The 14,356-nt window shown below is 38.6% G+C and overlaps 1 protein-coding gene across 15 annotated transcripts in view; it reads left to right on the top strand.

Moving 5' to 3' along the window:
* Positions 1 to 14,356, top strand: part of NCOR1 (nuclear receptor corepressor 1) — a 114,961-nt gene that overhangs the window by 85,647 nt on the left and 14,958 nt on the right. For 11 of the 15 annotated variants that reach the window (XM_073315880.2, XM_073315885.2, XM_073315884.2 and 8 more), the window contains 11 exons: positions 274 to 434; positions 1,290 to 1,410; positions 1,499 to 1,600; positions 2,298 to 2,398; positions 3,280 to 3,448; positions 4,854 to 4,997; positions 6,215 to 6,298; positions 7,360 to 7,616; positions 8,005 to 8,365; positions 12,845 to 13,069; positions 13,977 to 14,186. In XM_073315880.2, coding sequence (XP_073171981.2) covers positions 274 to 434; positions 1,290 to 1,410; positions 1,499 to 1,600; positions 2,298 to 2,398; positions 3,280 to 3,448; positions 4,854 to 4,997; positions 6,215 to 6,298; positions 7,360 to 7,616; positions 8,005 to 8,365; positions 12,845 to 13,069; positions 13,977 to 14,186 — 1,935 coding nt within the window. The remainder of the gene's footprint in view (positions 1 to 273; positions 435 to 1,289; positions 1,411 to 1,498; positions 1,601 to 2,297; positions 2,399 to 3,279; positions 3,449 to 4,853; positions 4,998 to 6,214; positions 6,299 to 7,359; positions 7,617 to 8,004; positions 8,366 to 12,844; positions 13,070 to 13,976; positions 14,187 to 14,356) is intronic. The other 4 variants (XM_078849274.1, XM_073315879.2, XM_073315877.2 and 1 more) reach the window with 1 other exon arrangement.

Below are 14,356 nucleotides of genomic sequence, written 5' to 3'. Positions count from 1 at the left end.
CTTGAAAGTTTAAATTTTAAAGTTGTTTTAAAATGTAGATATTGCTATTTATTTTTATACTTTGATGCCAAGTTTAATTCCACTAAATTACGCCATGAAGAATTGCAGAGGAAAAATCCGTCTAAAAATGTTGTAGGACATACCACTAAGCAGTTCTTCTTGTATACAGTAAGATGAAGTATTACACTTGTTTCTGTTTTTAAGATTGTTTGTGTAGTGAATGATAGAGCCAGAAATGGGCTGTATTGTTTAACAAACCTTTTTCTTTAAAAGTTCTCCAGCCTGCTCCTCATCAAGTAATAACAAATATACCTGAAGGGGTCCGGCTCCCAACGACCCGGCCAACCAGACCACCACCTCCACTCATTCCATCCTCCAAAACTACTATGCCATCAGAAAAACCATCATTCATTATGGGAGGCTCAATCTCACAAGTAAGAGAACATTACTCAGCAGCAACTTCTAAGTTTAATATATTCTTGCTCCCAACTTCATATCTCCAGCATGGTGTTTATTCTTCTTCCAACTAAGAGCCACGTGGCCAGCCTACCAAAAACCCAAGAACTGCAGTTTCCTTTCATAAAGTGAGGCAGATTGTAGCCTTCATCTTTAATAGACTGAGTTGGCTAGGACCTGTAGTCTCCCGGGGTTGCACCTAAGAACTAAAGATGAGAGCCATGGTAATCTGCACAGTAGAATTTTGTAGACTGCATTTGGCCACCCTTGCTCTAAATTCTTAAGACAGAGGCATCTTTCCACATAGAAAATGAATGCACTAGTTCATTTATAGGTAAACCAGTGCTAAAAACTGTATAACATCTGAGTAGTACAGAACTAAAAATGAGTGACTTCTATCAGCAGAATGGCATTAAATGCCATTTGCTTTTATACTGTCTACAGAATGACAGTTGGCAATGAAGCTAATGGTGTCCAGTCAGTGTTATATTTACTCCAGTATTGAAACTGAACCCATCCCAAACCTTTACCAGCCAGGAGTCACATGGGCAACCTGTGGGGGTGGAAAGAACTTTTTGTAGCTGCTCACTGGCTGAGTTGGCTTATTTATTCCTGTTCAATATTTGTTCTGAATACTGCAGGAGATGTGTTAGGCTGTCTAGAGTTCCTGTTATAATTATGTAGCAGTACAAGATATTTTGGTCAGCTCATCATTTATTTCCATTTAAATAATTAAAAACTAAAGCACAGTCTAGAATGTTAATATGCGAGTAGTAATTTAATATTATTCATTACCCAAAAATAAAATTTATCAAAATGATTTATTCTTCTAGGGAACACCTGGCACTTACTTAACATCCCATAGTCAAGCTTCTTATAGTCAAGAACCAGCAAAGCCATCTGTGGGATCCATATCTCTTGGCCTGCCGAGGCAACAGGAGTCTGCCAAACCTGGTAGGAAAACTAAAGCCAACATAAACATTATATGCAAGTTTTGCGCATTAATAGTGGCAAAATTAATTTTGTCTTTTTTTCTAACTAGCTTCCATACCCTACATCAAGCAAGAAGAGTTCTCTCCCAGAAGCCAGAATTCCCAGCCTGAGGGCCTCTTGGTCAGGGCACAGCATGAAGGTGTGGTCCGAGGTAAAGAAATACTCATGTGTTGAGTAATGAATTTTAATTTGTCAAGGATGATGAAAATGAGTCAGTTAATTTTTATAGTCCTCACTACTTGACTTGCCATAAAATCTCTTGAGATTTACTGACTATTGTTGGCCTTTTCAAGGCCGGGTATCCAAGTGCTATTCCAGGCTTCCTATATACTGTTCTCTGTGAGTGCATATGTCTTACAAAAAGCATTTATAATTAGTAGTCTTTAAAAATTTTAATTTTGAGTCTTTCTGCCTTGCAAATGTTCTTTGAAATATCTGGTATATCTACATATGTGAAATTAACAAATAATAAGTAAAGGGGTACTGTTAGTTTAAAATGTAGTCAATTAATAGTAAAAATAAAAACCACAGGTTAAAATATGTTTTAGGAATAAGCCTGCCACTAGCTCTCCCTTCTTGTTTAGAAGACCTAGGTAAAACAGTGAAACTGACTATACATAAAAATACTGATAAAGACCCACTGTAAGAAAACTGTCATTTTATTTCTCATCTTTCTGTTATATATAGACCTATAGCAATAATACATTTTTAAAAAATTCAGATAGTTTGACTTTTTAAGTTGTCACCTTGGAGAGAACTTTCAATTATTTTAAGCAAATAATTTGTTTTAGTTGCCAGTTGAATTGATGGGGGCCTTATTTATTGGTTTTCATTTAATTTTGATTCAGGTACCACAACAGCTATACAAGAAGGAAGTATAACACGAGGAACTCCAGCCAACAAAGTTCCTGTTGAAACCATCCCTTCTCTGCGAGGCTCCATTACTCAGGTTTTTTTCCCCTTTACCTTCTATTGTTTGGTACTAGCACAGAGGTACTTATTTTTAAAAATAATCCTTAACATCTTTGCATAGGTAAATATAAACACTCCAAGAGTGAAATTCCAACACCATTGAAGTCAGTAATGCCAGGATATCACCTCTGACAAAGAATTATCATGCATGTCTAACTTTTAGCTTAATATCACAGGTTTTGTAGTAGTTCTAAATGAAGACTTGTTAGCTGTACCTTACTTCACGTCTGAGTAAAATCCTTGCAGTGCAAGAATTAAGAAATAAATCTTGGTAATCAGCTTTGCACAGATGTTGTTATAAAATCCCAGGAACAACATAACTAATTCTTAAATCCCTTTGTCTTTCTAATGCGAAGATACAAGTAACATTCTATTTTTAGTTTTATGGTGGCTTGTGCATACAAAGGGAGTAGGCACAGTTAATGAGCAAACAGAACACCCTCTGAGTTGGTAACTCCCTTTCTTGATTTTTATAATCAGAGTCTGAGGATACATTAGTATGTAGTGTTTGAAGATTAAGTACAGCCTAATGATCTTGGATAATAGTATAGCTAAGTAGATGTTCCATTTCCCCCAAAACAGTTGTTGTAGTATGTCCAAAAAAAAGCTCCCGGTCACAAAGGAATGATGTAATATAGCGTTCCCCATTGTCATTTTAAAAAAAAAATTCATAAAGTGGCAGTGCAAAATATACTCCTCTGCACTAGTACTATTACATGAAATACCAGGAACTGTACCTGAAATTTCTGATTAGAGGAATCAGGATTATAGGCCTGAAGCTACACTTCTTGTTCTCTGGTGCCCAGTTTTCGGTATCTTACGTATGTTCAGAATTATACTTAATTGATTTGATTGCAGGGTACACCAGCATTGTCCCAGTCTGGGATTGCTGCTGATGCATTGCTGAAAGGAACCATCACCCGACTGGCTACCGAAGACAGCAGCCCTGAGAAGTGCCGAGAGGAAGCTGCAGCCAAAGGCCATGTTATTTATGAAGGCAAGAGTGGGCATATCTTATCATATGATAGTAAGTATTTATATATCGGAGTAGTATAACTGGTCCATAGTTTAAAATTGCAACTGAGTTTCCTCTTCTATCAAATCTGTGGATTTCAGGTTAGGAATCCATTATTTTTCTATTTTTTTACATATAATTCCATACAAAAACCACTCAGCTAAACGAATGCTAAGATTGCAAAGTCAAGCACCTGAAAGTTAGGAAATGTCAATGAAGGTTGCCTATGCAACCTTAATTCTGCCCCATTGTGCATGTGTATAATGATAATAGTACGTTATGAGATCATGGTTTTTCCACACAGGATGGACAGAGCTGCCTCATTGACTGAGCAGTTCAATATTTGTTTTGTCTTCATCATTAAATATATAACCCCCATGCATTATTTATTGCACACTATCCAAACCCTTAAATTAAAGTTACCCTACGCCTTGAATTTCCAGGCTTCTTATTTTTTAAAAAATAATTACAATATTCTTGTAAGGATTTTATCCTTAAAATACAGATACCTTTTCAAACCAACATTTTAACATTGTGTGTGTGTGTGTGTGTGTGTGTGTGTGTTGGAATAATGTATAATAGGTTTTCTTATATAAAGGGAGAGTATCCATATATTTAAGCCAAAATTTAAACTGCTTTAAGACTGTTCTAATCTTAGTGGAGAAGGCTTTTATAGTTCCTTAATACTCAATATTTTGTTCTTCCATTCCACTTGGAAGAATGAAAAACCCCCAAACACGGTATTTTTATAAGACCTACAAAAAACCTGCAGTTTCCCTGGTGGATTTTCAGAAGCAGTCATCAAACAAGCTGTTCCCATAACTAACATAACCTCACTGGAGTATTGGATCTAACATAGGAAGACTCTTTCACAGAGCCTCCCTGAAGTCAGTGGGACTCCATGTGGGTTGAGGGGTCCACCTGCCTAGTTCAGCTTGCAGTATTGGGATCATAAATTATTAGAATCATCCAGAAAGGTGACCTTGGTGTGATGGGTCTTACACAGTGTATAACTGAAGGAGATAAAAACTGACACTAGTATTTAATTTCTACATTAGTTTTAAAAAATTAGTTGACAAATGTGAAAATGTCAAAATAACACTTCCTTTAAAGAATAGAGAGTATTACAAACTCAGGAGAGTTAGAGGAAATAAGTTATCCTTTTAACATTAAAATTCAAACTTCAGATCAAAATATTGTAGACAAAAATATTTATTTGCTAAAGTAATATTACAAGATTTAAGTAGTAAAAGATGAGTGTTAAAAAGGCATTTAAATATGTTTGGGTACAGTATTGAAAAGGTAAACATTGTTAGAATAAGTTTTTGGTATCCTGTATCAAGGTTCTACTGTGTAATTGATTGCTTGGTTATGTTATGTTCTCACCTTTTCCTTACTACACATCTGTATAATTTAGCAGCTATTAAGAACGTCCGAGAAGGAACCAGGAGTCCAAGGACTGCTCATGAAATCAGTTTAAAGAGAAGTTATGATACGATGGAAGGAAATATTAAACAAGGAATGTCAATGAGGGAGTCTCCAGTGTCTGCACCATTAGAGGGTAAGCACCTATTTTAAATATACTATGTGCCTTAATAACAAGTACATTGGGGTAGATCTAAATCAAGAGGATATTTATACAGTAAACTGGAAGAGAAAGGAGACTTAAAGATAGAAATCAAATCACTGTAACTTGATATTAACAGAGGTGTAAAAGCATTTTAGAGCTATTGTTATTGGCGAAGAGATAACTAGTAGCATAGAAGTAGCGGACTAGATAGTAGCAGCAATACAACAAATACTTCTTTGTATTACTTTGTTTTGCCTGACATCTATTAATTAAGACTTGTGCAGCTGCCAATATTTATATAACAGAGCATCACTGGATTTTTTTGGTTTGTTGCAAAATGACTGATTTCCTAAACCATGACCCAAGATAGTAATGGTGAAGTTGAACTGTAAGCCTTTAACTTTCCTGTGTGCCTTTTGGGAGTACAAGAGGCAAAGAAACGTTCCTCTAAGCACTGTAGAACCAAGTGGAAGAGACTCCCTCCTTACCAGTCACATGAACTCTTAGTTCCCTCTTCATTTAACCTGTAGGGAACATCTGAATACCTCTTAGTGAGATGGAGAAATGCAGTTCGGAGAGGATTACAGATTATATCCCAAAATATTTACTTGCTAGCTTTAACTTTCTGGTGTGTACTCCTGATTTCTTTGGAGTGGGAGAACCTAAGACTGGTACTGAATGCCAGTCTTATACCTCTCTGATCCACTTTTTCTCCACAGCCTATGCAGAATTGTGCTTTAGGGGGTCTTGATGTTTGAGTTAAATTTCTCTTTGGCTCTTCATTTCAGCTTCTTTTAGATGGTCCCCATGTTAAGTCATCTTTAAAGATAGAATGGGGGTTTTAACCAGTCATTGTTCTGCTTCACATGTCTCCTAAATGTTCTGCATCACCAAGTGAGGAGACTGGATTAGGGTGAGTGCAGGAAAAGCAACTACTACAGTTTGGAAAGCGTTACTCTTCTTTTTCCCCAAGACCAGTGTCTTGTATATGTTTAAATACTATAGTAATGGGGTGGGGCATATGCTTCCTTTAAATTTGTTAGGGCAGAGACTGTCTCTTAAGCTTGTACAGTGCCTAGCAGAATGGGGCTGGGGCCTCTAGTCACAACTGCAGTGCAGATAGTAAATTATGTCAGTAGCTAGGTAGGTAGCATGTACTTTATCATTCTTGTATTTAATTCTCTAACTCAGCCAAATAACCTTTTTAGGGTTAATATGCCGTACACTGCCTAGGGGCAGCCCTCATGCAGAACTGAAGGAGAGGACTGTGCTGTCTGGCTCTATAATGCAAGGTAAAGTTTTCAGTAGTGTAGAGGCTGACATTAACTTATTGATCCTAGAAGTCTGACTTGCTGCACCCTACCTAGTTGCTGACAATGGTAGCCATGCAAAAGTTAAAACCTTTTAGTAGAGAGATGAGTGTTTTCCATGCATAAGCTTCCTGTTAGTTATTGATACATATTGTACATTAAGTTTTTGTGCAAGAATTGGTAGATGGGGAGCTATTTTACATGAGGAAATTTGTAAAATTGAAAGAAGTATATTTTAGCATTTTGCATCTTCAGGTGCCGAATAAAAATAACATAATCTTATAAGGAAGCATTTGAGGAGTGTGTTGCTGCCTTTGCTTTTAGCATATGAGAGCACGCCTGACCCATCCGGTGTCTTAAACCATTGCTTAGTACTGTTCCCTTATGGCTTTTAGTGGTAAAATTAGTTCATTAAAAAAAAAAGTACTTCCTGCTTCTCTTTCTATATTGCAGTCTTCTCTGTTCTTTATGTTACACCAGGCATGGGCAAACTTTTTGGCCCGAGGGGCCACATCGGGGTTGCAAAACTGTATGGAGGGTCGGGTAGGGAAGGCTGTGCCTCCCCAAACAGCCTGGCCTCCACCCCCCTCCCACTTCCCGCCCCCCTCAGAGCCTCCAACCCCCCCCTGCTCCTTGTCCCCTGACCGATCCGACCCCTATCCACACCCCCGCCCCCTGACAGGCCCCCCGGGACTCCCACGCTTATCCAACTGCTCCCCGCCCTATTACCATGCCGCTCAGAGCAAAAAAACCTTGTAGCCCCACTGCCCGGCCGGAGCAGGGGGCCGGCACACAGGCGGCGCAGTGAGCTGAGGCTGCAGGGGAGGGGCCGGGGGCTAGCCTCCCCAGCCAGTAGCTCAAGGGCCAAGCAGGACGGTCCCATGGGCCGTAGTTTGCCCACCTCTGGGTTAGACCCATTTGTAGAGGGAGGTCAGAGTTCCAGTTTGTGATTGGTATTTGCAGTTTGCTAAATGTGCAAAACAATCTTTCAGTGGCCGTTAACATACTAAAGACTTGGTTAACTTATTTTCCTTCCACACAAGGTACACCAAGAGCAACAGCTGAGAGTTTTGAAGAAGGCCTGAAGTATCCTAAACAGATTAAGAGAGAGTCTCCTCCCATACGGACGTTTGAAGGAGCCATAACCAAGGGAAAGCCGTATGATGGAGTCACTACCATTAAAGAAATGGGCCGTTCCATCCACGAAATCCCAAGACAGGACCTTTTAAGCCAAGAAAGTCGCAAGACTCCTGAAATAGTACAAAGTGCAAGGCCAATTATGGAAGGCTCCATTTCTCAGGTAACAATGCAAACCAGGACTGGACTCTTACTGCTGCCTTGGTACTCAATGGTAATTCCATTCAGGGTATTTGTTGCATTTAAGAAATACATGTCTCGTTAGCTGAAAACAGACAGTTATGTGTTTTTAATTAAGTTTGAAAGCATTTTCTCCATGTATTGGTAAAAACCTGGGAATTATGTATCATTTTGACAAGAGTGCTGGGCAGTTTGTATAAGATATAGCAAGTACTGTAGCTGTGTTCAACATCCAGTTGCATCAAATACCATGAAATTCATGTAAGTATGTAACACAAAAGATTAAAAACAAATTATAAGATGATCTCCTAGCATCAGTGGAAAGCTGATAGGATGACCTTGGCTGCTGATGGTCTTCTGCTCCTCTTTAGGGTACGCCCATAAAATATGAAAGCAACTCCGGCCAGTCTGCTATCAAACACAATGTAAAATCTTTAATCACTGGACCAAGTAAACTGCCCCGTGGAATGCCTCAGCTGGAAATGGTACCGGAAAATGTGAAGGCGGTAGAACGAGCAAAATATGAAGATGTAAAGACTGGGGAGGCTGTACGTTCCCGTCATACATCGGTGGTCAGTTCTGGCACCTCTGTCCTCAGGTCAACTCTTCATGAAACTCCCAAATCACAGTTGAGCCCTGGGATTTATGATGACACCAATGCAAGGAGGACTCCTGTGAACTATCAAAGCCCTATGTCCAGGAGTTCACCTATGATGAACAGAGTTACTGAAGGTATGTTATCCTTTCTTGCCCAGTATAAGCTGACCATTGAAAATCATAACAATTCTTAAAATGTCTTATTTCTGTAGATTGAGCACTGTTTGGGTAAAGCATACAAGGACATTTGCTTTTTTAAAAATAGGTTATTAAATTTATTTATAGAACACTTCACTCTGTTCTTAGGAACTGTCACAGTTCTGTTGGATTTGGTTTGCTAGCCATGAACAGGAGTGTTCTTAAAAAAAAACCAACATTAATTGAAATTAAATAATGAAAACCTTTCTGTTCACACTGGGTTTTGTAACCCTCCCACAGTGTTAATCTTGGGCTTCAACACCTTAGAATGTGCTTCATGTTTACTGTTCTTAGCAAGGTTGATATATGTGTACATTCACTACAGTAAAGGTTCAGTCTTTCCCTTAGTGATCTTTTTTGCTTTTATAATGCTGTTGATCCCAAGGAACTGAAAATGTCTCACTTGAACTTACCACCGCCCCTGTAAGGTAAGCATTATAGCTATTTTACAGAGGGTAAGATGAAACATAAAGTTGTTAGTGACTTGTCCACGACCACACAATAGATTTGTGATAAGGCAGGGAGTTAAAGCCACAGGAGTTCTGACTCCTAGGGTGAAATCCTAGCCCCATTGAAATCAATAGTAAAACTAATAACATCTTTAATTTTCCTGAGTGTAGTTGGACAAGGTTACATAAATAGATTATGTAATAACACTGATATGTCATGTACACTGCTTAATAGTTTAGTTGTTTTTTTTTTAAATATTACTTCACATACTCATTCTTACCAATGAGTTTTTTGGCAATTCCACAAAAGTAAGTTTTTAGGAGGAGTTTTGAAAGAGAGCTGGGGTCTGGAGAATAAGTACCAAAGAAAAAGCAAATCAGACTAGTATGGAAGGTACTTTTAAAACCGTGAAAGTTGTTTTGCTGCCTGTAAGATGTGGATCTCTGTTAGGCCATGGTTTACACTGCCTGGAAGACCACTTTTTCACCATTCTAGCAAAATCTTTTTAAGCACAGTTTAACAGAAAGCTGGCCATATTAGCCAGTGTCCTTGCCAGGTTGGTTGTCATAACCTATTTACAGGTTTCAGAGGAACAGCCGTGTTAGTCTGTATTCGCAAAAAGAAAAGGAGTACTTGTGGCACCTTAGAGACTAACCAATTTATTTGAGTGGTTTGTTTTGTAGTGTCACAAATTTTAAATGTCTTGTACTGTCTGCCAAGTAATGCTTAAGTAATAGAAAGCTATAGCCTGTAAGACACACTAACTTAATTATATTCACAAACATGGGACCCCAGCACAACTTGCAGCTCTTGTGTTTAAAAAAGAAAAGCTAGTAAAAGGTTATAGACTTGGAAATAACTTTGAAAAAGCCACTCTGCTCAAGAGTGGGTTTTTTATTGGCTGAAGTCAATTTGATAATCTGTGACCCCCTTTGCTTAAGAGAGAATTAAGGCCATTACCAGGCTCTCCATACAAAAGCTGTTTCTTTTCTAAGCTAAACACCTTGTCAGTTCTCATCTGCTTTACTGGTCAGGCATCAGAATAAAAGTAGTTTTGTAAAGATATCTTAGAACAGTTACATTTCTTCAAGCAGGGAGGGCTGAGATGCCCAGTCTTCAGCTAGGCAACTACTGTTAGTTTCTTCCACAATCATCTCATCATTGGAGAAATTGCATCCCCCAACATTCTCTGTTTCTGTCTCTCAGAATGCATTTCCTTGAGCAGGTCTTTAATATCACTGCTCTATGCATTCAGATTGTTCTTGATGATCTGATTCTGCCACAGTGCTTACAAGAACTTAGCCCAATAGGGAATAGCTGGAACTCACTTGTGCCATTCGTTACTTGGCCACACTCCTTGCTTGTTGTATCTGGGTCTCCCACTCTTCATGTCTTTTGTCTTTCATACTGTAAGCTCTAGAGGGCAAAGACTCTTGTGTCTGGAAAGCACCCAATATGTTTTGGGTGCTGTGTGTATGTTCATAATTAAAAAAACCAAGAGTACTTGTGACTAACAAATTTATTTGGGCATAAGCTTTCGTGGGCTAAAGCCCACTTCATCGGATGCATGCAGTGGAAAATACAGTAGGAAGGTATGTATATACACACAGAGAACCTGAAAAAATGGGTGTTGCCATACCAACTGTAATGAGACCAATCAATTAAGGTGGGCTATTATCGGCAGGAGAAAAAAACCTTTTGTAGTGATAATCAGGATGGCCCATTTCCAACAGTTGACGAGAAGGTGTGAGTAATAGTAGGGGGGAAAAATTAGCATGGGGAAATAGTTTTTACTTTGTGTAATGACCCATCCGCTCCCAGTTCTGGCCCAATTGCATAGGATGTTGTTTCTTCTTTTCAGGCATTTAACCATGAATTAATTCCAGGAAAAGTCAAAAAGCATCTTAACATACAAATTAGCCTAGTGTCTCTAAACCACACCTAATAGCCATTGCTCAATATATAATACAGAGGTCGCAGCTAAATAAAAAATTTGTTTAAAATAAACAAAACTTTAATTTGTTTTCAATAATTTACTTTTACAATCGGCGTTAAATATTTAGAAACACCGTCATGTAGTCTTCCCCAAAACTTAGAATCATAGAATATCAGGGTTGGAAGGGACCTCAGGAGGTCATCGAGTCCAACCCCCTGCTCAAAGCAGGACCAATCCCCAATTAAATCATCCCAGCTAGGGCTTTGTCAAGCCTGACCTTAAAAACTTCTAAGGAAGGAGATTCTACCACCTCCCTAGGTAACGCATTCCAGTGTTTCACCGCCCTCCTAGTTGAAAAAGTTTTTCCTAATATCCAACCTAAACCTCCCCCACTACAACTTGAGACCATTACTCCTTGTCCTGTCATCTTCTACCACTGAGAATAGTCTAGAACCATCCTCTTTGGAACCACCTCTCAGGTAGTTGAAAACAGCTATCAAATCCCCCCTCATTCTTCTCTTCTGCAGACTAAACAATCCCAGTTCCCTCAGCCTCTCCTCATAAGTCATGTGTTCCAGACCCCTAATCACTTTTGTTGCCCTTTGCTGGACTCTCTCCAATTTATCCACATCCTTCTTGTAGTGTGGGGCCCAAAACTGGACACAGTACTCCAGATGAGGCCTCACCAACTTGACATAGCTCTAAAATTATTGTAATTTTGGTAAAGGAATGCCTTTAGGATTACATATTTTAAAATACCTCTTTCAAATCATTAAGGATTTTTTAAAAAATCTTCAGGACTGCTGCTTTGTAGAAACAGGTTGAGCCATGTTAGATGTTTGGTGACATTTCTATGCGTATGTCACTAAATCAATCTGAGGTATATTCCATTTTGTTCCTAAAATACAAGGGGAGGGAGGGAATGGGTTTTGTCCAGTGGGAACATTTTCAAGCATCCAGTAGAGAATTTCAGTAGTGGAGGGTGTTAAAGAAAATTATTGATCTTTTGCGGGGGAGGGAGGGGAAAGAGGGAGAGGATACTATAACAGCACTACTTAATACCTTGGCACTTGGTAAGATAAGACTGATGTAAATCCAGTACAGTTTTATGTTACTCTGTCCTGTCTGAAAATCCCAACTTAGCTTTAGAATTGAATTTTTCAATTTTTCTACCATGGCTAAATTTTAAAATATTTATTCTTTTTGGCAAATTATTAGTCTCATTCTGTTTGGGACATATCACTTCTCTTCAATTAAAGTAAATGTTATGTTTCCTCAGAAGAAGTTTAGCTGTCTTTTCTTTTTGACATAGTTGAGCAATTTCACTGGCTTTTTTTCAAGTTTTCCTTTTTCAGGTTCCCAGAGCTATTCCCAGAAGGGCCTCAGATTATCAAAAAATACCACCACCACCATGCACACATCTGAAACAAAAAAAAGGGCAATTATATCAAGTCGTTACATCAGCCCACCTGTGTTTGTTTTTGTCAAGACAGCTCATTCTTTCTATGTAAATTGAATTTTGGTGACTCTTAGGATGAGAGCCTGAGGCCTTTTGTTTATCTACAGGCATCAGACAGATCAGGACTATGCAGGGTGGACTGTTCAGCGTTCCACCTCTGTTCAAATTTCTACCACTAAACTTTCGCCCAAGGCAAACATACTTTTATAGAGGTAGGAGGTAATTCAGTCTCCACTCATACTTTATACTGGGTCACTTCAAAGGTGTTTCTTCAGGGAGTGTGGATTTTTTTTTGAATATGGACTGTTACTCACTTAAGGCACTAAAATATGTGGATGATTGAGCTGGTATGTTAATCTGAAATCTAATAGTGTCCTTCTGAATTAATTTAGTCACTAAATTCTGATTCCACAAATTGTTCTAGGTGTGTAAGGTGTGTTTTCTGACTGGTGTAGTATTGTGCAGGAGTCTGAAGTGTGTCAGTCGTGTCTGATCCCTTTTTGAGCTAATTAACATTTACAGCTTCACCAACTATTAGGAGTGTATTTCTTACAAGTGTTTTTTTTTCTAGCTGGAATATCTTCTGGGAAGCCTGCTAATCATGAAAGGAAAAGCACACTTACCCCAACGCAGAGAGAGAGCGTACCAGCGAAATCTCCAGTCCCAGGCGTTGATCCTGTAGTAACTCACAGTCCCTTTGACTCCCATCATAGAGGATCTACTCCAGAAGTCTACAGGAGCCATCTCCCCCCTCATTTAGATTCAGCCATGCAATTTCACAGGGCTCTGGATCCTGGTAAATGTGTTTTGTTTTTCCTTTCAGTACTGTGGTCTTCAGTAATATACAGAAAAGATTGTGTGTTAAAAGCAAAGGTCAGTGGAGCCACAATTAAAAAGTTATTTACTATGAGCTATACCTTCTGCCCAACACTTTACTAAGAGGCCTCTTCTATTTTTTTTAATCAAAATATTCTTAAAGTATTCCTAGGTTAATACTACCTATTCTCTCCATTAGAACAAAAGGATTTTCCCTTTCCATTTCAAAGATCTTATAGAAGAAGCTGTCAAATTATCTTTTGTGTTTATCATAAATGGGAGATGTTCAGAGGATATTTTAAAGTAAAGTATTTGTTAAAAGAATGGCAGGCATCCAAGAAAAACATATACCCTGCGGGATAAAACAAAAGCATGCTGAGGACCACCATCCTTCAGGGTTTTGTGAGAGAAACACTCTGTAATTCAGAGATTACCAGATTGTATGTTGTTTTGCCCTTAGAATCTACTCAGATGGTATTGAAAACAGGAAACTGATTTGTAACTCAAAGATCAATCCGCTTCCACTGATTATCTTTAATCCTGTATTTTTCCTTTCATTATCCTGTATTTCTCCTTATCCTGTGTGCATATTTCAGTGCTTCGCTTCTAAAGAACATTAGGATTTACATTCACAGTTTCCTCTAATGACTTTTTCCATAAAGCAGATTTCTTCAGTCTGGATTGCTTAACCTTTCCTAGCTTAAGTATGAGAACACATGTTTTCAGTGGAACATCGGCATTGAGAAGACTAGTTTTTGATTCTGTCAGAGCTGGCCCTGGAGGATTGGCAACACTTATTAAAGCTTAAGAAATATTTTAACTATAAATTCCAAACTCTTCCTCTGCTGCACACTAAACTTCCCTTTATTTCTTTTTCTCATCCTCAGCTGCTGCTGCATACCTGTTCCAAAGGCAGCTTTCACCTACCCCAGGTTACCCAAGTCAGTATCAGCTTTATGCAATGGAGAACACACGGCAGACAATCCTAAATGACTATATTACCTCACAGCAGATGCAAGTTAATTTACGTCCTGATGTAACCAGAGGACTATCTCCTAGAGAACAAACTTTAGCTCTCCCATATGCAGGAGCTCGAGGTATGTCTGCCTTCTCCAGGCTTTCTTTGGAATATGTTTTGGAGGGTGGAGTTTTATATATAAATGGGTGCATTTTAAAACTGGTCTCTGCATATGCAAAACAAAACTCTGTATAACACTAGTAGAAAGCCTAGATGCATATCTCCTTTTTTTTTTAAGTAGTTGTAAAC

This window comes from Lepidochelys kempii, chromosome 17, assembly GCF_965140285.1.
Source record: "Lepidochelys kempii isolate rLepKem1 chromosome 17, rLepKem1.hap1, whole genome shotgun sequence".
Taxonomy (NCBI): Eukaryota; Metazoa; Chordata; order Testudines; family Cheloniidae; genus Lepidochelys; species Lepidochelys kempii.
The sequence above is the reverse complement of the archived record's forward strand: the minus strand, read 5'-3'. Positions and strand labels throughout refer to the sequence as shown.